This window comes from Python bivittatus, unplaced genomic scaffold (assembly GCF_059951505.1).
Source record: "Python bivittatus isolate LINGU-HERP-01145 unplaced genomic scaffold, Pbiv_v1 ctg000070_np1212, whole genome shotgun sequence".
NCBI lineage: Eukaryota > Metazoa > Chordata > Lepidosauria > Squamata > Pythonidae > Python > Python bivittatus.
The window spans coordinates 40429548-40453766 of NW_028277034.1; the positions used below are offsets into that span (position 1 = coordinate 40429548).

Below are 24219 nucleotides of genomic sequence, written 5' to 3' on the forward strand. Positions count from 1 at the left end.
GTTGGAAGAGAAAGCTTTTCCCCAAATAATTTCTTAAGAATTGGAAGTCCTACTATTTATCTGCTGGAAGAAAATGCAGGTGAAAACAAATAGAAGGGGTACTACTGTATTCAGGTAATGCTATTGAAGGTGTCTTTGAAGATTAGGGTCTCAGGGACTTGGGAGAGATGGTGTATTTACATATTGTTTTGTCCTTCTCTTGGTCTATTTTGAAGTGTGGCTTTTGGGAAATACATGCATGCATAAACAGAGAGAGATCCATAAATATACAGTATGTACAAACATAAGCAAGTGAGCCACAATCCATATATTTATTGGGATGGTGAGAATCTCCCACTGGAGTTGAGAACCCTAGGGTGACAAGAGAAGGATGTAGACATCATGTAGGATTTGGGTCTGTGTCTATTATGTTTTTCCAATGGACTCCTCCTTTGTGGGGCATCTTAAATTCAGGCTCATATTCCTTTCTGGTACCTACAGTGTGTAGACAGCAATCATGCTCTGCTCCATTGCCTCTGTTGCCTCATATTTTTGCTATGCTGTGGAGATGAAGGTTCTGCTAAGAGTTCTCTTTGACTCAGTAGATGATGGCAAAGCAATGTCTTCTAGTTAAGGATGTCCAAAACAGTATTCTGTTTCATTTTCTTTGTGGAACTGTTCTGAGCCTTATTCTTCTCAAAGTCTTCTGTTTTATCCTGAATATCCAATACACATTAAGCTAATATTTAATAAATGCATTTTTACTGTTGTTAAATAGTCATTTATTGAAGATATAAGGTGACTAATTTAAGCAGCAATCTTATACATATTTAATTAGTATTTGAAGAGCAGACAGTTGCATTTGTTAGTTTATATTTTCTACATTAATGTGTGCCCTGAAAAACACTGTCATTGAAGTTGTGTACCGCTGGAGTTTTGCTCAAAGCCTGGAGAGAAAGAAAGGCTATATTTTGGGGAAAGTGCACGCAAATTGTTATGGTGGGAGAAAACATGAAAATAAATTGGGGGTTGTTTATTTCTTTAATACAGAGTTTAGATGGAATGGAGTTTAGATAAGTATTGGACAAATGAGATGGGACTAGATCTAATATGTACTGATCTGTGTCTTCTTATCTGAGTAAGATACCTGAGACTCGACTTCATGGTATTCACCAGATTTTGTAAGCTCAGAATAAAAATGGAATGCTTACATAATGAATGAATAAAGTTAAGCATGTATTCTTGTTTTGGTATGCTTATTTAGGATACAACATCCCCAGACCACCAGCTGTGCCTACCAGCCCAAAAAGTTTGAATATCTTTGATTAATAATCCAGTTCTTATTTTAAAAGTTTATTTAGTTATGACCTTGCTTTTGATTAGAAGTCTGTGTTTGAAAAATACATAATTTGAGAAAAAATAGGATTTATCATGTTTTAGACTTTGCAGTTTTGTCAGTTCCATCTTCAAATGTTTCTGTAGCACTGTTTGATCAGATTCTTTTGGATGACATTCAGTTTTTAATGTGGATGTGGACAAGAAATCAGCCATCCCCCTATTTAGCATTTCTTGTGATTTATTGCATTATGTAGGAAGGGGATGTTCAGCTAGCGCAGGAGGATATTAATCCCTATTTACAAGAAAGAGTGCTTCCAGATTCATTAGAGAAGCCACAGTGAAAGCACTCCTGAAAAATCCCATAGTAGGCCTGTGGGAAGATGCTTGCTTAGGTGTTTGATCAGATCTAGGCAGTTTATTTTTCTAGACCCATTTCAGTCAGGTTTTGTTTAGACCTGGTTTTGTCATTGAAACTGTATTGGTCTTTGCTTGGCGGGGTCCAGGAGAATGTGACCCTGCTGATTCTCCTGGAATTCACAACAGCTTTCAGTGCTATTAAACATGGTATCCTCCCCTACCAGGATATTGAGTTAAGGATGCAGCAGAAACGGTTACCATGGCTACTGCTGTATGCAAGCCCTGGAAAAGGCATGGCTTCTTTAAGGAGCACTGAAAGGTGCAGCAAACATGCCCATACTCCTTAGGAACATCTTTTCTGGTTCAGATCCCAGTTGCTGCCATCTCAGCTTTCATAACTTGGGAACACAGTGTTTGAAGAAACATCTCTTCTCATAAGTTTTTGCCTGTCTCCCAAGATCATCTTGAAAAGCTATGCTTCTGGTGTTATCCAGGCTGTTTTTATGTTTGTATTATGGTGTATTTAAATTTTTATTTTTACATGTCATATTTATGTTGTAAGTTTTTCTAGGAAAACCTGGCTTGGAACAGTGGCATACAGTTTCTAAAAAATAATTAATTCCTTTATGGGCACTCTCTCATGTAGATTACTGCTCCAAATTTCTATATATGTCTATAAACCACCTCTCTGCTGATACTTCTCTTTTGAATGTGTTAGAGGACATACTGGTATATGTCCATGATAACTTAAACTTAAATCAGAAGTACATGGAATTATAAATGATTTAGATTGTCCCACCCCCCTTCAGAAGCATAATGTATATAAATATTTCTATAAATATTGGACGACACACCACTTTAAACATTTTTGTTTTAAGGTTGCTGCAGTAAATAAAGATTTGGGTAGCATATTCATGACTGGGTGCTCCATCCGTGATAACTGGCTGGGATAATTCTCATTCTCTTTACCTTCACCTGTGGGATTCTGTAAAGGAAATCCCTCAGCAGAACTTGTTTCTATTAAGAGAAACACATGAATGAATTCCACCACTGATTATATTTGTCCAAAATGTTGGATTATAAATATTAGAAATGAATAAATAAAAATAAATATTGGAAGAGGAAATAATATGGATGTGGCCTTTAATGTTATAGCATAGGATATGAATACAGTTGGCATGCAAATAACTATTATTTGAATGTGTTCAAACTAGTTTCTTAAACATAGAGAAAAAGTAACCCAAATACTGTAAGTTATTCTTACTGAAGGGAACATGCCTTTGCTACTGTATGAATAACGGCTACAGCAGTAGAGCTTTTTCTAGAGTTGCTACATTGAGTTCTTATATATGTCAAGCAAGGATATCCCAGCAATTAAGGCAACGACGAGGGAGTTTGTTTGCAGTTTTCCCTTGGAGAATAAGTCAAGATAATATGGCACCATGCTGTGAAAGAAAAAACCCACAATGAAATATGACTACTGAATTGTATGGTATGATAAATTTTAGTGTGACCTTATTAACAACTCTTCTGCTACACCATAATTTCAACTCTATAAATATGTGGCTTCTCCCATTCTAAGTCATACATTGACATGTTTATCACTGAGTAGCACATGGTTTTAGTAAATAAACCTGATGAGAATTGATTATTTGTTACTTGGGTGCAGGAATGGCTAATGGTTGTCCGATTAAAATATTTGTTCCATGTCCGTAAAATTGAAATAAACAATGAAAGCATGGAACTGTAAGGATTGAAATGGCCCTGCAAGGAAAGACTAATGATGTAAAAACATAGCATAAGAACTGAGTTGCATCTGAATCCCTTAGCAGAAAGCACAGGTAGGAATCAGATTTATTAACATTTCATTGTTTTAAAACACAAGAGAGTAAGTTTAGTATCCACTAATATTACACACAAGATGTTGACCCAGTGCTGTAGGCGTGATTATCAAGTTGAACTGCTGTATTTATTTACTTTTGAGTACATGAAAAATTCTGTAATACTCTTTTATTCTTGAATTCAGGGTTCAATGCAAATGAACTTACTCTTTTCAAAACAAAAAGCTAATACTCTTGTGTTCCTTAAGCTGAAGAGTGTATTTCATTATGCTTTGATGTAATTAAAAGGAGGAATTACATACATGAGATTTATTTACCTTCAGTATTTTTCTTGACTTATGCATGTCTTTGTGGTAACATAAACTAAATGTAGATCTTTTAGTAGTATAAGCTAGCTTAACTTATGTACATAGATATGTAAAAAGGCCAGACTTCTTGAGATATCAGTATCATTTTTATTTGGGTAAGACTATGCTTTAAATTATATTACACAGTGGGAAGTGCAATGGAATATACTAACATATATTTACAGATTGATGTGCATTTTTATAGTTGGTCCAGTTTTAGCCTTATTTTCTTTCATTGTGAAAGATATCAGTATATGTACAATTCCAAATAGTCTGTAGTCTCATTTCAAACCAAACCTGGAGATACCAGGCAAGCAGGAGCTGGTACATTAGGTCATCTGAATCTTATATTATTAAGATTCAAGATTCAATTAAGATTACATTATCTTATATTATTATAACTACGAAAATCTAACAGTTAAATAAAAAAGTTCTGCTATCAAATAATTCCTGCCATTCATTTCTCAGAATTCTATTACTGCCATTTTAATTCCTGGCAGTCTGTTTTAATATAACTATAAAGCAAAAAAATGACTTCTAATGATTGATGGAACAGAGTATGTAGTTCAGTGAAGCTCTCTAATATTTAACCAAACAACTTTTTAATAGAGTTGATACAGTGGAAATACTGTTTCTCATGGCATGCATATAACTTTATTTTCTCCTTTTACCCCACTATTGTTTTTGGTCAATAGAAGATGTGCTACAAAATCTCCTTGATCAAAAATTATTATGGGCAGAATAAACTACATTCTAAGTGTAGTTGTGATTTTTTTTAAAAATTGCCCATTAGTCTCTAATCTAGGGCTGGCCTGAGATATTTTGCTGTCTGAGGCAAAGAACAAGATAATATTCCTTCCTATGCTATGTTCAAAGGCTGACTGAACTGACAGTTGAATCTTTCTTCAACACTGGTGATGTGATAATATCTTATAGCATAGATGCTAATTTATGGATAGAATACAGTCTAATATCAGGAAAGCAGAGGGATTATATGGCATTATGTCTGTCTCTTACAAGGCATTGCTGCCAGTTCACAACATTAGTAACCTGAGCCAGTAAGTGTGCTTCGCCTAAAATTATGCCTGACTCAACTCCATCCATATTGTAGATCAGCTGCATAGTTCTTCTTTTATTCCATGTGTCATAGCAGCTAAAGAATCTTGGACAGCAACTGGAAGGCCATTGGTAGTCAGCATAGACGGCGTCAGGCTTGGCAGTCAATGGTGTGATATGTTAGAAAGAAATAGTCCACATCCTACATTTTAGATTTAAGCTAGGATTCATTTATTATCTAGAAAATACAGTTGTATAATGTATAACGTTAATTATTCTTTCCATCTTTCTCTTTCAGTTTGCGGGGACATCCATGGACAATTCTTTGACTTGATGAAGCTGTTTGAAGTGGGAGGTTCCCCTGCCAACACACGATACCTTTTTCTAGGGGACTATGTTGACAGAGGATACTTCAGTATTGAAGTAAGTCTTGTTTCTCATTTTAGCTGTGAAATTAATTTGCAGTGCAGATTGGTTTCTATTTTTCTTTAAATATATTCTTCTTCTAAATGTATATTTCCTTGCTGTCACTTTTGGAAAAAATGGTGTAGAGGATTGTTCAATGGAAAGCATCCCATTGAATTACTGTAAGAATATTCTGTGTTTGCCTTTTAGCCTGAGTATTACACTTTATTTTTTAAAAAATTTGGTTAATATTTTATATTTACTAAATTTCAGTCAGGTTTAATTTATTTCCTGAAATCATTACAGATAGTCCTCATTTAACAACCACTCATTCAGTGACCATTCAAAGTTACAACAGCGCTGAAGTGGTACTTACAACCAGTCCTCAAAGCTCCAGCCATCCCAGCACCTCTATAGTCACACGATCATGATCCAGGGGCTTGGCAACTGGCTCCCACTTACGATAGTTGCAGCATCCCATGGTCACATGATCGCCATTTGCAACCGTCCCTGCTGGCTTCCCACAAATAAAGTCAGTGGGGAAGCTGGCAGAGAAGGTTGCAAGTCACTCCGGTAAGTCACTCGCACTCTCCCCCACCTACCGTTCTTCCCCTACCCAGTAGCCAGCACTGACCTTATTTGGGGTTGCCATTGAATAATCCAGAATATTCAACTGGTACGAAACCAGCTATTAAAATGAAACAAAGTCTTCACCTTCACCTGCCTTTAATGGTTTGGAGGTGTGCTATTTGAAGCTCTACTAGCAAACTCAGCATGAACATCAGCCTAAATGGTCCTGAAAGTTTAATCTATGTTATGTTGTTTTTTAAAAAAGTAATTATTTTGTGATTTTTATTGACTTTTAAAACTTATTTTATTGTGTGCTTCAAAAGATAATTCACAAATATCTTTAAACAAAAATCTGTTTTATCAAATTAATTGTAGCCTTTCCTGCAACTGAATCTGTATCTGACAGAGGTATATTTAACTTTCATTCAGTGTGGAAAAATTCCCAAGTTTTTTAGCTAATGTATGACACATTTAATGGATCCAGTTTAAAGATACTTTCATATGCATCATTCTTCGAACCTGCCTACATCTGTTCCTATGAGACAGTAAATCAATCATACAATTTGACTTATAGTAATCTGCTGTCCTCCTCTCCTCTCCTCTCCTCTCCTCTCCTCTCCTCTCCTCTCCTCTCCTCTCCTCTCCTCTCCTCTCCTCTCCTCTCCTCTCCTCTCCTCTCCTCTCCTCTCCTCTCCTCTCCTCTCCTCTCCCCTCCCCTCCCCTCCCCTCCCCTCCCCTCTCCTCTCCTCTCCTCTCCTCTCCTCTCCTCTCCTCTCCTCTCCTCTCCTCTCCTCTCCTCTCCTCTTCTCTTCTCTTCTCTTCTCTTCTCTTCTCTTCTCCACAAGGCATTTCTTTTTTAAAGACAGCCTTGTGGATTTTAGAAAGTTGTCACATGGTCCTGGAAACTGTTTCTCCCTTAGATCAGTGCTGAGGTTATTTCTTTAAAGTATGTCTCTCTGAGTTCAGTAGACTTCTAAGTTCTGTATGCAGGATTGCAATCATAATCATTCTTTTTCCTGAAAGCTTTAAAATTTTAAACTGGTTTGTAATTTAGCCAAGTCAAAATAGAGCAGCAACTTTGCATTGTGCAATTATACTATAGTTAAACCAGTCTGAAAGCAATCTGCCTTTTTTTTCCTCCAGTGCCATTGGATAATTGTGATGACTAACGCTTGGGTTGTCTTGCATTGAATTGTGTTCCTTCCATAAAAAATAAGAGGAATAAAAGGACAACATGTATTCTTCCTGGCCATGTTAAATGACCCTTTGTATAGATTAATACTGCTCCTTAAGGCCATTCTATGTTTTAATCATATTCTCGATATTAGGGAAAAGATGGTATCTATTGTAAAGCCAAAGTGGATTTAAGGGGCAAACAGCTTCTGAGTTCTCTGAATCTCTCTTATTGTGGTGGGTGGAATTATTCTTGCCTGCTGACTGCAAATTGCTTCAAGTGGAGAAATACGGTGCATGAAGGAAACCTCTGTATTGTTAGGAACAAGAATTGGAAATTATACAAGTGGGCGGTAGAAATATAATAACGCATTGCAAAGGAAAATGAAGCATTTCAAACTTATTAAATATATATAAAAATAAATAAATGCCGCAAAGCTCAATAAAAGATCTGGATTTTTAAAAAAATAAATTTGTCCTCCCCCTGTCCCCCCCCCCAAAAGAAATAAGTTAAGACAGTAGGCTATGTTCATCCCACTTTAGTTTATCTTTTACTTTATAATTAGGACTTCTTTTTTCTTTTTTTAAAAAATATATTTCTTCCTATTGAAGGGAGAGTGTTATATAATGATAACATTTCAGTTTAGCATAAAAATTAAAAGGAATGAAATGAGGCTGCAGATACATTTTCTCTTTGTTCTAATACTAATACTACGCAAGAGAACTTGTGCCCATAATACAAGCCCTACTCAGGTGTTCTCAAAGTACTTTAACTCACCATACGAACATTGTTACAAGCCTGCCCATGACAACATTTTTAAAAATAAATTATTATAGGAATCCTTCAAGATCAAATAATTGGAGACATAATAGACATGTGTATTTTAAAATAGACTTGTCTATGTTACAGAAAAAAATGGATAGACTTTTTTTTTCTTTTTCTTAATTCTAGAACGCAGGATCACTCAAGACTGACAAAAGGAAGAATGCATGGTTGCAGAATGGAATATTTTATACCAGATATACAGATAGCTGCTAATTTGAATTACTTTAAAGGGCTGTTATTACAATTTCATGGAGGATAAGGCTGTCAGTGGGTACTAGTTACAACTTCTGTAAGTTATCTCCAGTATAAGAGGCTATATGCCAGTGTCAGTTTTGGTGTAGGAGTTCCCATTACCACTCTTTATTTCTTGTTTCTTTGATGTTTTAACTTCCTTGGCATGTATGGCAGCACAATTCCTAGTAAGCGCTTCCTGATCCTTCTCATATAAATGATACTATCTTATAGCTCTCTCCTTTTCACCAGCTCCCTACTGTGCCCATGTCCACTGTATCTATAATGTCCTTACTGCTCATATAGCATTAACTTCTTTGCTCAGTGGCTTCTAGCAGTAGCATAGAGACATCTGTACACCCTTATCCGAATGTCCATGGACATGGGCATTTCTTCATAGGCCTTTGGCCACTTTGAGCTCTGGAGATGGGGATCCTGTAGACATTGTGCCTTATCCATCTTGCTAGATTGGCACAGGGACTCATGAAAGCCCTTCCTTGATTTCTGGCAGCCAGATGAGGAGTTTGCAGTTCTTGAGCTGGCATACCCACTAGTGCCAACTCTAATTTGGTTGGGGAAAAATTGGGCAGCTATCTTTATCATGGTGCAAGATAGAGATGCTGTCAGGATCTTGAATTGGTACATGAAGGCTGTGAGAGTCTGCGTGAGAAAAAACAAGCTGAGGTTGAACCCAAAGAAAATGAAGTTGCCATTTGTCCAGAAATCATCTGGTCCTCTAGCTTGTTTCAGTCATCTGTAGCCCTGGAGAGGGTTGCAATCCTCCTAAAGGAACAGGTCTATAACCTGGGTGTTCTTCTGGATTCACAGTTGTTGCTTGTTGGGCAGATCAAGAATGTAGCCAGCAGGACCTTTAACCAGCTTTCGGTGATGCATTTATGGAATGCTTCACTGGTTGCCAGTAGGCTTCTAGATATAATTCACTGTGTTGGTTATGAATTTAAAGACCTAAATGATTTGGCTCCTAGGTATTTCCAGGAACACATTCTTCAGGTAGAACCAACCTATTGTATAACCGTGTGTCAGCCCTTTAAGGTAGATCAGACTAGGAAACCATGCATACTAATTCTACCTTTATTGTAAGGTTATAGTAACAGAATCTTGCAACTCTGGATGCATTTCCCTCTTTTCTCCCTTTATCTTCATGAGAACTAGGGAGGGTCTTGTCTGACACTTACTAAGGGTACAGTTCCAGGACCAGACTCAGATTTCTTTTATCTGACTGTTATCTTGGTTGTAGCTCTTCCTTATGTTCATCAAAGTTATTCCTTCTTTCCATTACATATTGCCGAAATGGAAATGCCATGGGTTCCCACTCCTCATGTGATGAGTTTGATGGGGCCCAAGGATGTTGTTTTTCAGTGGGAACCCCTGCCCTATGGAACAGCTTCTTCCTGGAGATCAGTGGTAACCCTAGCTTTATTCCAAAAGACAATCAAGGTGGATTTATTCTGAAGAATCATTGAAAGTTGAAGTTGCCTATTTGGTTTGTGACTAAATAATGTTAAAGTGAACTGGCACTATAGAAATATGAGAAATAAATAGAAACTGAATATTTTCTTTTCTGCCCGCCCTATACATTATGGCAGAATTGACATATTCTAGGTCCCATGGATTAAACAGTGTCACCTGATGTGACCCAAATGAGCCCTTAAAACCTTGGTTCTTGGGCTAGAGTGAGTGGTGAACCCATGTGGGATGCTTGGTGAGATTTTGTTTTTATTCTTTTTTCAGGACATGTCTCTTCATGTTGTTTGGACTGTACTGTTTGAAATTCTGTATGTCACTCACAGTCATGATAGAGTAAGGTGGCCTATATATTTAATAATAAATAATAGATAAAATTTAAATGTAATGACAAATATATTTAAGTAGCAATATTAGGGCTACCAGATCTGAGCTGCAGAAAACCAGATAGCCACTAGATGACAACAGTGACACAGATACTCCAATTCTTTGTTCTCTAGTCCAGATTTTTCATCACAGATTTGGTAGCCTTCCACAGTAGCCTTATTCTGCTTTAGTGCCATTACTGTTAATGTTGTGAGTGATTGAATTGTTCATAGCAGTTTGTATTTGTTATTGTCCTTCTGGGTTTTCTAGATCCAGAAAAAATAATGTTGGGTTAATGTTCTCCTTGAAAGGGAGGAGGATAGCTTTGTGGTGCCCTTATGCCCAGCCTTCCTATGATAGCATGAAACTCTTTTATTAGTTTTTGCCAATTATTAACCTGAGGACAGCGTACAATTATCCCAGGTTTGATTATGGAGTGATTTTGAATATACAGGTTGGTCTTTAAACAGTTGCATCCATCTTTCTTTCTCTCTTTGCAAAAATTAAAAAAAGAAGAAGTAGTAATGATTGTTTAAGAAGAGCAGTCCAGGAATTATCAAAGGACTTATCTTGTTCAAAATCCTTTTTCCCACAGTGGCCACCCAAATGCCTAGGAGAAGTCCAAAACCTTCCTTCCTTAAAAATATACCTTCCTCTTCCCTTTTAATTGTTTAATAATAAGTTTCTGGAAAAGTAGACAAATGATTTGTAGCTGAGAAAGAGGCTAGAATGGAAGCCAAACCTGCAGTATTTTTTAAGTCCATAAATTTGCACAATTTGGCTTTTCCCTGATCATCTAAAGCCTCAAAACTGTCCTTGCCAGCTGGAAGTAATAGCATTTTCATATATTTTTCCACCATAGCTCCTATATAGTGGAAGTCTTACAAATTAGTGAAGTTTAGTTGTTCCTGAGCTGACTTTCAGATAAATGTCACTTGGAAAAGTCTCTTGGATTTTATATGGTGACATGTTTTGCTAAAGGGTCCAGCAACAATATGATTTGTAAGTATAGATTAGCAAGTATAGCATATCTCCTGCAAGCAAAAATACATTTCTGGCTGCAATCAAGATTCCCTTTCCATTATCTGAATCTGTTTCAATATGCTAAAATCAAAGAGAAATTCACAGCACAGCATTCTGCTTAATTTGTGCCTTGACATATACTCTAAATTAAAATGCTGGGTATTATGACTCAGTGTTCTGGGATTTGAAGAGAAGAGGCAGAATTGTGAACTGTGCAGTTTCCAAAGCTGTTCTTCTAATATGTGATGGAATATGTGTGTTGTTAGTGGAAGTGATTTACCAGTCCTGATATGTTTTCTACTGGCTGGGTGGTGCAGAATTGGAATTGTTTTGAAGTAACATTTGAAACTGGACAGGCAGTTCATATATGATGGCTCCTCCAGTTTTCAAAAGAAACCTAAAATAACTATAAATTGTTTTGCTCTGCATACAGATGAAACAAATTGTGTTCCATAAGTTATGTCACTCCAATCCTGGCTCTCTGTTTTTTGGATGGAATTTGATATATACCTTTGCCTGCTCCAGGTTTTGTCAAACTGGAATCTGGAGCAGATGCAGAAATTCCAAGCACAGCAAACAGCAGGATTTGAAGCTGCAGAGGTTTGGAGAGACCTTTAGATGGCAGCAGAGATAGCTAAAAAACCCGTTGTTGCCATCTAGTGATCACTGGGAGGAAAGAGTCAGGTTCTTCAGGTTCTTTAAACACCCATCCCAATATTTAAAAAAAGATATACTCCCCGCCCCCAATTCTTTTGGGTATTGGCTATCTACCCAAAAACAGATGGATTTGCAGTTTTGAGGGGAGGGGAGGGAAACCCTTTTTAAAAAAACTTCCCAACCTGGCTGCCATTCTAAATATAAATTGCACTTACCATGAACACTACACATAACAAGCAAGCAAACAAAAGATCATGAACCATACACACACTCACCAGAAACAACTCTTCTTCAACATTTTAAGCCAGTGTTTTTTAAACTGGGGGTAATGGAGCAATTTGTGATAGCTTGTTTGTGAGTTGAGGATCCAGTTTGGGACTGCCATTGCCAAAACACTTGTGTAAAACAACAGTCTATTTTATTGGGTGGGTGGGAGAGTGATGACATTTGAGACTGGGAAAAGAGGTAATTGGGTCAAACAGTAGAAGAACCACTCTTTTAAGCTCTAAAGGAAAACTGCTGCGAGCAGGTTAAATCTACCAGTCTGAGCATACACACATATTTTTGCAACATAATGAAGTACAGTATTGACAATATCATAGAATTTTGAGTAGCAAGGAAACTTAGAGGTCATCTAGTCCAACATCCTACCCTGAGTAATGCTTATGTTTCAGCCATTCAGGCAAGCAGTGACATGGTGAGTGGGATCAGAAAAAGTGGTCCTCTCCTTCTGTCTGAGCTTGTTTGTTTGTGAGTTGAGGATCCAGTTTGGTCCTCTCCTTCTGCCTGAGCTTTGTGGTCTGCTGCTGACCAGAACATCGTCTCAGCGTGCACATACTATGATTACATATGGCCATCAGACTCTGTTTGACGTAGGAGGGTCAGGGGCCTGGGACTCAGCAGAATCGTCATTGGCTGTGCATGAAAGTAGTTGGGTCATAATGGGTAGGTGTAGAAGGAATGGTGGAGGAATTCCACTGCAGGTGGTGTGGGGACTTGGTAACTCCATGTGGGATCTCTTGCAGTGTGATCCTCACTTAATGGGTGCTCAGGCTTGGAAAGGGGAGAGGCACATGCTCAGCTTGCCCTGCACTAAGGAGTGTGGGGAGAATCCTTCAAGGCAAGCATCTTAAAACGGAAAAAGGGCTGGTTTCTATGTAGTGTGTGTGTGTGTGTGTGTGTGTGTCTAGCATGCAGCAGTGCTGTCTGTGCTGGTACATGCACACAAACTAGTGGGAAGAAGGAATTCTCCCAACAAGCTAGCTGGACTTATTTGAGGAAGAGGTTGTTTAAATTAAAAGGGGGGCATTTTGAAAAGCAAGAAAACGGAAGGAGTGAGGGAATCCCCCTCTTTAATTAAAAACATCACCTATCCCATACACTAAACCAAACTGGGAAAAAACTTAAAACAAAATGGGGCTGTGGGTTGCCGCAGTGGCAGTCAGACAGACAGGTATTCAAATATTTGATCAGTCAGCAGCAGGAGAAGCACCAATTCAGTGTAGTCCCTTGTACATTCATCTTGATCTATTTCCAGTCTTCTTTCTCTAACACAGCAGCTAAATCCAGAATGGCTTACATTGTGCCATGTGCTCCTTAAATGCCTGCTGCTTATATCCAGAACACCATCTAAGTTATCCTCTAAATCAATAGCAAGAGGGATGTGCCATTCTTCCTACTGCATTGGCCAAGGCAAGGAATGTAAGAGATAACATGGCTTAATGTTCTGATTGCAAGAAACAACAAACTGGCTTTTTTCCCATCCACAGCAACGTACAGGCCACCCGTATTTCAAACACAGCAAAGCATGTAGAGCGTATGGATCTTCCTCCATGCAGTCATCTGAAAACAGTTGTTCTGTGCCTGGAGCGCAGAAAGATCGGTGCAGTGTATCTTTATTCTGTTCTAAATAGTAATCTGATAATTGCCTGAACAATACCATATATTTAAGATTAGCAACTGCCTGTTTGGCATTTGCTAATGATGTAATACTCAGTGGGTTTTGGAAATATTGGAGTAAATGTTGATATACATGTACAAGACACAGTTCTAATTTTCATGTTTAAATAACACTTGATCTGACTATTAAAGTAGATGGACACGTTTAGGACAAAATCATTTCATACACACAGCCTTTGGTCAGTTTTCAATAAAACCAGTATCCAAATTCTGTTATACTCTGTTTAGAGCAAGTTTGTTATGATTTGGCCAAATGCCTATTCATTTGCTTAAAGAGTAAACCACAGGAGGTTTGCATTATTTATTTATTCAACTGATGTGTATGCTGCCATTTAATAGCAGGTTTTCATGAAACTGTCAATATAAAAATTCTTGCGTTCAATAAAGCCAGTAGATGCCGTTTAAAAAGCTATATGGCTAGTTGGTACTGAATCTCTTAGGATGGAAACCATTTCAAATATGAGGATTTTTCTTTTTGCATATTGTTATCTTAATGAATTGCTAACTTAGTGATTAATCCTAACGTTGATGAATGAGCTTCCAGATGTCATAAATAAATAAATAAGTTGAAGAATGTTCAACATACGGTAAAAGAAACTTGTGCTAATATGATTCTTTGAGAGCAAGATAAAACAGGCAGATGTTACTGGTGATAATGTATCACCAATTTGATGCTATCCAAAAAGGTTGGGATTGCAATGTTTAAACACTTAAATTCCCAACCAGATTGGTTCAAGATTGCTGTTGTATCCTCTCAAGCCGTTTGATCATGTAATGATGCCACTGCCGTTTCCTTTTCCTATAAGTATGCTGTATGTCCTGAGTGCATATGGTTAACATGCCTTATCTAATGTGCTAAAAAAGGGAGAAAGAGAAAAAAAAATCTTACATTTGTTCTGTCCCTGAATTTCTCTGTTACCTGCCAAAAGGCACATATTTGGAATAGGATCTCTAGGCATAAACTCCAAGGATGTTCCAGTAATAACAACTATCTGTGAATTGGATTCACAGACATTGTACAGTGGTACCTTGGGTTACGAATTTAATCCGTTCCGTGACTCTGGTCGCAACCCGATTTGTTCGCAACCTGAAGCAAATTTTCCCATAAGGTTCAATGTAATTACTGTTAATCTGTTCCGGCGTCCGCGGACCACACGGCAGGGGGGGGAAACGGCCGCGGACCGTGCGGCAGGGCGGAAAAACGGCCGCGGACCACGTGGCACGGGCGGAAAAATGGCCGTGGACCACGTGGCACGGGCGGAAAATGGCCGCGGACCACATGGCACGGGCGTAAAAATGGCCGCGGACCACGTGGCACGGGCGGAAAATGGCCGCGGACCACGTGGCACGGGTGGAAAATGACCGCAGGCCATGTGTCACAGCAGAAAATGGCCGTGGATCCAGTTCGTACCCTGAGGCGGAGTTCGCAAACCGAGGTAAATTTTTGCGGCCGGAGCTGGTCGCAACCCAAAAAGTTCATAAGTAGAGGCGTCGTAACCCGAGGTACCACTGTATTCTGTTGTATCTTTCCTAGTTCCATGCAAAGTATGGCTATCAGGGAGTTCTGAGGTACAATAAGCATACACAGTGAGGGTTGACTGGAGTGGTCATGTTACCCCAATGATATACACTGTACACAGTAGAAATATTGTGTGGACTAGCCAAAACTATTCTGTAACTGTCTTTGCTGCAGAAGCCAGGGGTAACACAAGATTAAAAAGTTTGTCAAGAGAAAAACACAGATTCCCTAATTCTCTCAGTTTTATAATACCTAATATTGTTCAGAATAGCTTTCTGGCTTTCAATTCTCATAATTCCCACCTAGAATGAGTCCAGAAGAAGGGAGTGTATTGTTGAAATTTAAGGAATAGGTGTTTCTCAATGCCATCATTAAGTTTCTGACTTGCTCTAAGATAGAATAACAAAAATTGGTAACTATTATACATTAATATAATTGCATTTCAGAATGCATTCTACAGTTGTTAAAGTAGAAGTTTAATAACAGGACCGTCTGATCACTTTATGAAAAAAAAATGCATTTTCTATAGCCTAAAAGAAGACACAACTTTTTAATTAAGATTAAGCATCTATTTGTGGTAAATCAATGTCACATATATAAACTAGAATACAAAGAAGAGTTGTGGTCTTGCTTCAGGCCACTCAATTAGTCGTTGGCAAAAGGAAAGGAGGGGGTGAACCCCTTCAAAATGGAAAGAGTGAAAGCCAGATGAAAGTCTTTCACTATTTTAGGCTGTGACTACAAAGAAATAGAACCTCCCACTAGAGAATGTTAAGCAAATGATTCAGTGCATTAATGAGGAGCTACAGTGAATGGGCTAAGAGTCAGGGAGGGCAACTTAGGGAAAGGATTTTTGTGAAAAGAAGAAGAGAAAAACAAAACAAGAGCATAGCAAGAATTTTAAAAAACTAGGCTGCCCCAGTTCCTCTTTTCATACTACAAGATTGGTTCAGGATATCCAATATCTTAACATCATATCCAACAAGTGAAATATGGCTGGGATTAAAAATATGAAATATGTCTGGGTTTGAAGAAAAAAAACAATCCAGAATGTCATCACAATTCCAATCATCCTAAGTCAGTACGGCAAGGGTTTTCCCCACTTCTCCAAAGTTCTCACTTCCAGGAGTATAAAGGCCTTATAGCTCCTTCTAAGCTCGAGTGCTTGGGGCAGAGTATCATACCTTTAAAAAGGAACAAATTCTACCTGGAAAGAACCCAGCTAGGTTGAGGAGGTGTGCTTCTGAGGCCAGCGAACCACCTTTCTTTTTATTTCATTTTTCATTTTTCTCTACAGTAAGAAGTCCTCTCCAGTCCATTAGTTCAACTTCCTGTCATATAGCAAGAGGCACTCCTGAGAGTGCCAACTTTACAGGAGCTAAACGCAATGAGAAAAAAAGGGGGGCCTACACAAGGAAATAGATTCAAGATTTTCTTCTGAGTCTTTGCCTGAGGGACAGCCATTTTGTTGGGTAGATCCTGCTGCCCCTCTGCCCTCCTTCAGGAAAATAGCAGATTATTGTGCCTCAAGTTTATTTGAGCAAGAGAGCAAAAACAAATCTCTGCCTTTTTGAAAAATGATCTGAAACTTCCCAGATGTCAGCTGAATAGTTTAGTGCATTGTGCAGTCTTCTCAATAGAAGGGTGAAAGGAACAGTTTTCCATGATAGAAAACTCTTGAGTTATAATATAGCTTCTGCTGACCAGAAGAAATGAGAAGAAGAATCATAACCCTTCAACTTGGAAAGGCAGAATCCAGTTTATACAATGTGACCATAATTTAACCTCCACGGGCTGTTTTCCTTCTGAGCTCAAAGTTACAGCTATTGGAGAAACACTTAGAAGAGAAGTGATGCAATTCTTGAGCTGGGAGCTGGCTTTCTTCTTTTTTATTTTGCTTTAGTTTTCTTGCTTTGATATACAAAAATAAATAAAAAGTTATAAAACAAAAAACAAATATAAACATTTAAAAGACAGGTCATAGCATTAAACCTTGACCCCATAGTATTGATTAGCCTTTTTATTAGATAGATAAGAAAAAGTGGTTTATAAGCAGGAAGCATTCCCTCAATCCATGATTGTAAATCCTAGCTAGCACTTTCTGCCCGTCATGAAAGAATAATCTTGTTATGCACCATGCACAGTAGATCTATAGTTCTTCAAATAATGATAACTTCCAGATTTGGGGTACATTCATATCCTCCACCCATATTATTCTGCCCCAAAGCAGAATGTAGCAATATTCATTCAAAACAGGACAATAATGGGTCAAACTCATAAGTGTCAATCTGCCTTCCATTATTTTATGCTTCCAGAATAATGGATGTGACAGATAACTATTTTAAAACATTCCCACAGGTGTCTAATAAACATGAAAAAAATTCAGTTAGTCTCATTTTAAAGTCATAAGAAATAGGCTTAATATGCTTTAAAAACACTTGGACAGATTTGTGATACGGGATATTCCAGTTCTTTATTCCAGTGTTCCTGCAAATGACTAATATTCCTCTTAACAGAACTCTTTAAGTGTCTGTTTTAAAAATACTGTAGATTTACAATAATCCAAAACACATTTCACTGCAGAGAGTTTTAGATGCTGCTAAATTATCTGAGCCAAATATTAAAATAAAAAAATGTTATGACCTGTGGTTGAAATAAACATTGAATTGAAATCCAAAGATGTGCTAATCGATTATATTACCATTTTGTACTTTTAGGAAATCCAAATTCATCTTGCAATAACTCAGATGGTTTAAAAACTTGATTGGCAATAAAGCAATCTGAAGTGTTAATACCTCAACCCTACAGTTTCCAAACAGAAGATTTACTTATGATTTTTACATTTGGATTATCCAGAGTTCAAGTTATGAATAAGAGTCAAAATTACATTTTGGTTCCAATATCTGCCAAATATGCCTTGAGCCCCTAATACTGGAAATATATTTTGAACTTTGACTAAAGCTCTTAGAAGGACCTATAAGGCCTTTATATTCCTGGAAGCTAGTAAAGATAGCATGCATGGGGAAAAATATTTCAGTAGGTCAGGGGGCAGAACAATCATTCAACTGAGACAAACTTTTAAAGAATTAAGTGTGAACAATCATAAACAGAAAACTGGATGGAGGAGTAAAAATAAAAAAGGTACTTTAAAATTACAAGAAAAGAAAAATATAAAGTGTGTGTGTTTTAAACATTTGAAAAGATAACTGCTTCAAGTGAACTTAGAATAATAAGCTTCTCTGAAACCTCTGGATCAAAAACTTCTTTACATCAGAGCCAGGGCTAACCAAAAAATTGCTGGAAAATAAAATTTTAAAAATCCCTTTTTGTTTTGCAGCCAAATGAATTTTACTGAATAACTTCCAGTTCTGAACTGTTTGTATTCATTCCAAGGATACAGCTTGCTGAGATAAATGCAGGATATTATCATGTACTGTAGATCTTAAAAATCTCACAATAGGACTGGATTTTTATGTTGAATGGAAATGAAATAAGCAATAAACAGTTTTGATTTCAAGGTTGTATTGCAGATGCAGTTTTAAAACAGATTTTCCAAAAAGCTGCTATAGACTGATACTGTTCAGCATTATAAGGAAAGTTTAAAAATAAAATGTTTCTGTGAAATAAAACCTGTAAATGGGTCTTATCATAGCATTGTTATTTATTTTCATTGCTGATTCAACACATTGTTTATTAGATTTTCAAGCTGAATAATCTTTGTTTTTAACCCTTTTCTAATCCAATTGATAAAATCCCTGCTTCATATCTGAAAAGTTATATCATCATATACTCCAGTTTTTATCTACATAAATTCAATTATTCTAACATACTGTAAGTCATTGGAACCTACATGATTTTTAAAGCACCTCCATATGACACTCTTTATCAGTTTATTTTTCTGTTACTTTCTCTTGTTGGGCAGGAATAAATTGAGCTAAAGCTGGAATGTTCTGCCATTCTTCTCACTCAGGAATCTGTTCCTCTTTAGAAGAGAGGAGTGATCCTTGTTTTCTCTGTCTTCTGACTTCAAACATTTAATTTATCGCCATGAAGCAGTACTTTAAACAAGGAAGAACATCAGGAATTTACTGCTTACCAATTAATCAATAATGTGTTTAAAAGATGAGAAGATAACCCTTTAGTTTGAGAGGAACTGAATTTCTAAATTGTTTGTTACGATTCCAACTGGAAGTCAATAAGTTAGGATTCTTCATTTGCCCCTCAGAGGAAATTGAATATATCTCATGTGGTACAGAATCCATCAATGTAAATCAAAGACCACTCTGACCTATATGGAACATTCATGATAGTGTGTTGACAGACTTCAGCTGTTTCATTATGAATCTTCACATTCTGTTGTTAAAAATATAAGTAGAAGAAATAAATTTTTAAAGGGTTAATTTGCATATTGCCAGGGATCTTCAGCTTAACATTTGTTGTGAATGAAGAACTTCTGCCAGTTCATGATCTTCCAGATGGGGCTGAGGTACAACTTTCAACTGCTGAATAAAAGCTTGGGTTATAAGGAGGTATATAATTCATCTAGCTGAAGTATAGATCAAATATCAAACTAGGTGGAGCAATGATAAAGAGAGCTTCCTCTCTATGCTCATTTGATGGTTCTGTTTTGGAAAATGGCAGTGTTGCTGATACTATATGGTACTAGTAGCATGCTTATATGGAAGAGTAATGGGTTCTTACAGACACACATAATGGATAGATCTCAGTGATAGAACAACCTATGGAAATGAGAAACTGGACTTCATGTATTGGCTTCTAACCAATTAATTATTATCATTGTTATTATTGGTGATGTTGTTAGTTATTTAGTTATTGGATTATAACTGCCAAGAATTGCAATATGTGGTGGTGTTTACATTTAATAAATAAATCAATAGGGAAGAGAAGTTCTATCAATGCCTCATTCTTTTATTTTGCTAACAAGTGGACCAGCAAAGAAAAAAAAAGATGCCAAGTAGCATCTTCCTTTTATGGATGCCATTTATTTATGGATTTATAAATTTATAAATCCATTTACTTATGGATGCCATTGCATTTAATTGTCCCTTTCATCCAAGTTTTCCATTCCTCCCCTCTCCCTCCAGTATCCTTAGCCACTTAGTACTTCATGTTTATGCACTCCTTGATTTTTTTTTCCTCTAGAAATATCTTGTACAACCTGCATATACGGCCTTTTACGTCTGATCTGAGTAAAATAATAGGGCTAATTATAAGGTACAGAAATGAGCATGCATATTTTCAAGTAGCTTCCTTCACCTGATTATCAATACTTCAGAAGAAGTTTCATGGAATTCTTTTTGTTATATAGCAACTTCCACCACTGATTAGTTTGTAGCACTAAATTAAGCACACCTTGAAGTACCTTGACTTGACTGGAATTATGGTTGTCTAACAATCTTTAGCTTGTTTGCCTGTCAATCTAATTTGGTTTCTTATGTGGATCTTTTTAAATGATTTTGTCCTTTGATTTAGTGGCAGTTTTCCCAAGCCACTTTTCTTCTCGGAGCAATGCTTTTAAGACTACTTTTCTATATACAAATATACCACAGCTGGGGGTTAGTGCTATCATGTCCCATCACTGTCACCATGTTAGAAGCACATCTTTCCACTGAACTTCCATCAGGTCTTTTGTGTACTAATTATTAGATTTGCATGGTAATTGTTATTGGTTTAAAATTATGCTCTTTTCTTCTCAAAGAAAAGAAAGTTGCTTCACAGAATTCCAAACTTTTCCTATTAGCATTTTTGTACTTCTAAAATGCATAAAATACTGCATTTCTGGATATTTCCATTATTTGTGGAGATGTCTCTAAACTTGGCATAACTGTTGAAAGAAGTGTTAACAAGCATCATATCTATGAAAAGGGGCTTGTGAGATATATTTGTCCACATTTATTCCCAAGTAGCTTAAGAAATAATAACAAGATCATTTAAGGGTTGCTTAGAAGAAAATTATTTCAAAAGTGTCATTTTTCTTCTTTTTCTAGTTGAAATGTGCCCTTCTCTTCGCTTAAGCTTTTCTCTTTGTTTATGCTTCATTTAATATTGTAGGATTTCCATAGGGGATGTGATCCAACCTACCCAAACACACATACCCATTCTGTTTATCTCTCTGAAAATGTAAATCTTTAACAAGCCTGAAAATCTAGGTCCTAATATCAACAAACTGAAACAAATGGAGAAAATCCCCAAAGTATGTCTGATTTTTCTTATAGGCTTATCAAAGCAGTTAGATCAAAGAGGTCATTTGCCAAATTCTCACCTGCCTAGGGGCAATGCAGGCTAATGAAAAATAAAGGCAACCACTGTCTTTCATGAAAGTAGCAAATATTAAGGTTAGGAAACCACTCTTGCGCTCTGTTTTCTTAAACAAAGAAGGCATTTGTCAAACTCTTATGAAGAAGAGTATTTGTTCCCTTCTTCTCTGGTGAATGTTGTTCCTGCCAACTGAATTGATCTTTTTTGTATGGCTATAGTGTTACCAAGCTCAAGCTTTTCCCCTAGTATGAAAACAACATTTCTGAAAGAATTATGGCTTGTCAATCACTAGTAAATGTATTAAAAATTCATGAGGTATTGAACTGAGCTTACTGTGAACCAAACAAAGCAAGTGCCCATGCAAAGTATCTAAAAGCCTAGAAAACCCTCTAAATGTGGCCAGGCATGCTTGATTTAATATTTCATATGTATGATGTATTTTATAAAGCAGAATTGAATGTTCATCCTTGATCACCTTTCTACCTTTTTTTCTTTGCAGTGTGTGCTTTATTTGTGGGCCTTGAAAATTCTTTATCCCAAAACACTGTTTTTACTGCGTGGGAATCATGAATGTAGACATTTAACAGAGTATTTCACATTTAAACAAGAATGTAAGTATGACTCAGAATGCCTCCTTTTGATTCTGTTCCTTTTTGAGAATGTGTTAAAAATCTCATTCAGGAATAAAACAAGTAAACTAAAATCCATTTTAAAACATGCATTTAGATTTTTCAAAAGTGCTCCTGGATAGTTGCAATCTAAAGACAATTTACTTCATTCTTTGATCTTCAAATGTGATTGTAGTCCTTGAAATTGTATCAAGGCTCTGAGAGTTTACTCTGACTGAATTTATTGCTCTGTATTCCTGGGCATAATATGAGTTTCTGATTTTCCATGTTGGTTGCAAAGTTTCAGGAAAACAGGGGTGCTTTAGGAATGCCTCCACTCAAATTATCCAGTGATGGAGTGCCTTTGAATGCAAATTGTTCTCATTTCCACCATTGTCCATAAAATGGCCTGAAACTAAAATTTGGCATCAGAAAGTCCAAACTTTGGCCAAGTAATTTCTGGCTATTTTCCTTTGGGATATTTAAAGTGAAAATGGGAATGATTTTTCTCCCATTGACTCCCCTCACCTATGCCAACCATATTGCTTGGGGGCTGGGGAGAAGAACCATGAAAAACATGCCAGCAAAAATAGGCCAAGTTGCTGTCAAATTTTAATAATACTGAATGGATTCAGGCTGCAGCTTGCATATATGTGCACTAGAATATTCTTATTACAGGTGGGACAGCAGTTATATTTAAACTTCACCAATCTTGATTAAAAGATGTGGGGACTGCAGTCGTGGAGATTAGTAAATGTTGAAAGGATGCATTTAACCTAACCCCTAAATTGTCATTTTCTCCAAAATTGAAGAAAGGAACAGTACAGAGTTGGTTTCCTACTCTAATCTTTACTGTTTTTTACCTCCTTTTCTTCCTATTTGCTCATCAACATTTTGGTTGCATCAAAATCTGCTGTGGTCACTTTAGAGGAGCTGTGACCTATGAACATGTGTATAGTGGCATTTAGTTTATGAGCAGAGAATGAAAAATCTGTTAATTTACTTGACTCTGTCATAATTTATTGCTTCTTTACTATGCATATTTGTAAGTTAGCATTTCAGATTAATTGTATGTTCTAATTTATTTATAGTTATGCTTGTGCAAATAATTAGGAAAATGCAGAGGGGAAATTTGGAGACTGACCTACTCTTAAGTGAGTGGGAGATGCTTAATGGAATATGGAAAGAAATAGAGTTTTTGGAAATAAACTTTTGCATTGACTAAAAAAATACTAATAACCTTTAGTAGGAGCTTTTAACATGTTTTTAATAGTTATAATGTATGAAATTAATAGTAATTACTACATAATTTTAAATTTAATTTATTATACTGGGTTTTTGCAAAATGACACTCAAGGTAACTCAACAAAATTTATAAAAAAGCTGGAAATTAATGAAAGTTAACCAGCAAGGAGAATAAAAATGCACCATTGCTGAATATAAAACCATAACATCTATAATTGATCTACAAATCACATTCAGCCCAAATGTCACCAAAGTCACCAAAATTAACTACAAAAGGTTTCACATGAACAAAACATATTCCATATGAAGGATCTGAAGGACATCAATGAAGATACCAAATTCATCTCTACTGAGAAGGAATTTTTGCATTCACAGAAAACCTTTCAATCGTTTTATTTATATAGATGGTCTTTGTCATAAGACCTACTCACTGGGAATCCTGAATGTGCAACATAGTTGTTATCTGTAGATGCATGTTGCACATTCATGCCCACGTATGTGTTGATGGTGATAGAAGTAGGAAAGGGGATGGGTTAATATTTGCAACTAGTGTCTAGAGATAGCAACAACCAGCATTCTTGTCACTTTTAATTTATTACCAGTTCATTTCTTTATTTTCATTTCTAATTCTTTTTTCTGATGCCATTCCAAAAGGTAAAATAAAGTATTCAGAACGTGTGTATGATGCCTGCATGGATGCCTTTGACTGCCTACCCTTGGCTGCTCTGATGAACCAACAGTTTCTTTGTGTGCATGGTGGCCTGTCTCCTGAGATCAATACTTTAGATGACATCAGAAAAGTAAGTTTGGAGAGCAAGGATCTAAAATACTGCTTGTATACCCCTGGGGTTACTGTCAATGTGCCGAAGCCTGCTCTGGATCAGGGTAAGAATGTGTATCATTAAAAAAGTTTCCAGTGACCTGGAAACCCCAGCAGTGGCAAATGGGCTTCAAT

At 36.8% G+C, this 24219-nt stretch overlaps 1 protein-coding gene across 2 annotated transcripts in view; it reads left to right on the top strand.

Moving 5' to 3' along the window:
• PPP3CA (protein phosphatase 3 catalytic subunit alpha) overlaps positions 1-24219 on the top strand; it is a 203473-nt gene that overhangs the window by 110029 nt on the left and 69225 nt on the right. For both annotated transcript variants that reach the window (XM_007421652.3, XM_007421653.3), the window contains exons 3-5: positions 5217-5341; positions 21911-22022; positions 23919-24064. In XM_007421652.3, coding sequence (XP_007421714.1) covers positions 5217-5341; positions 21911-22022; positions 23919-24064 — 383 coding nt within the window. The remainder of the gene's footprint in view (positions 1-5216; positions 5342-21910; positions 22023-23918; positions 24065-24219) is intronic.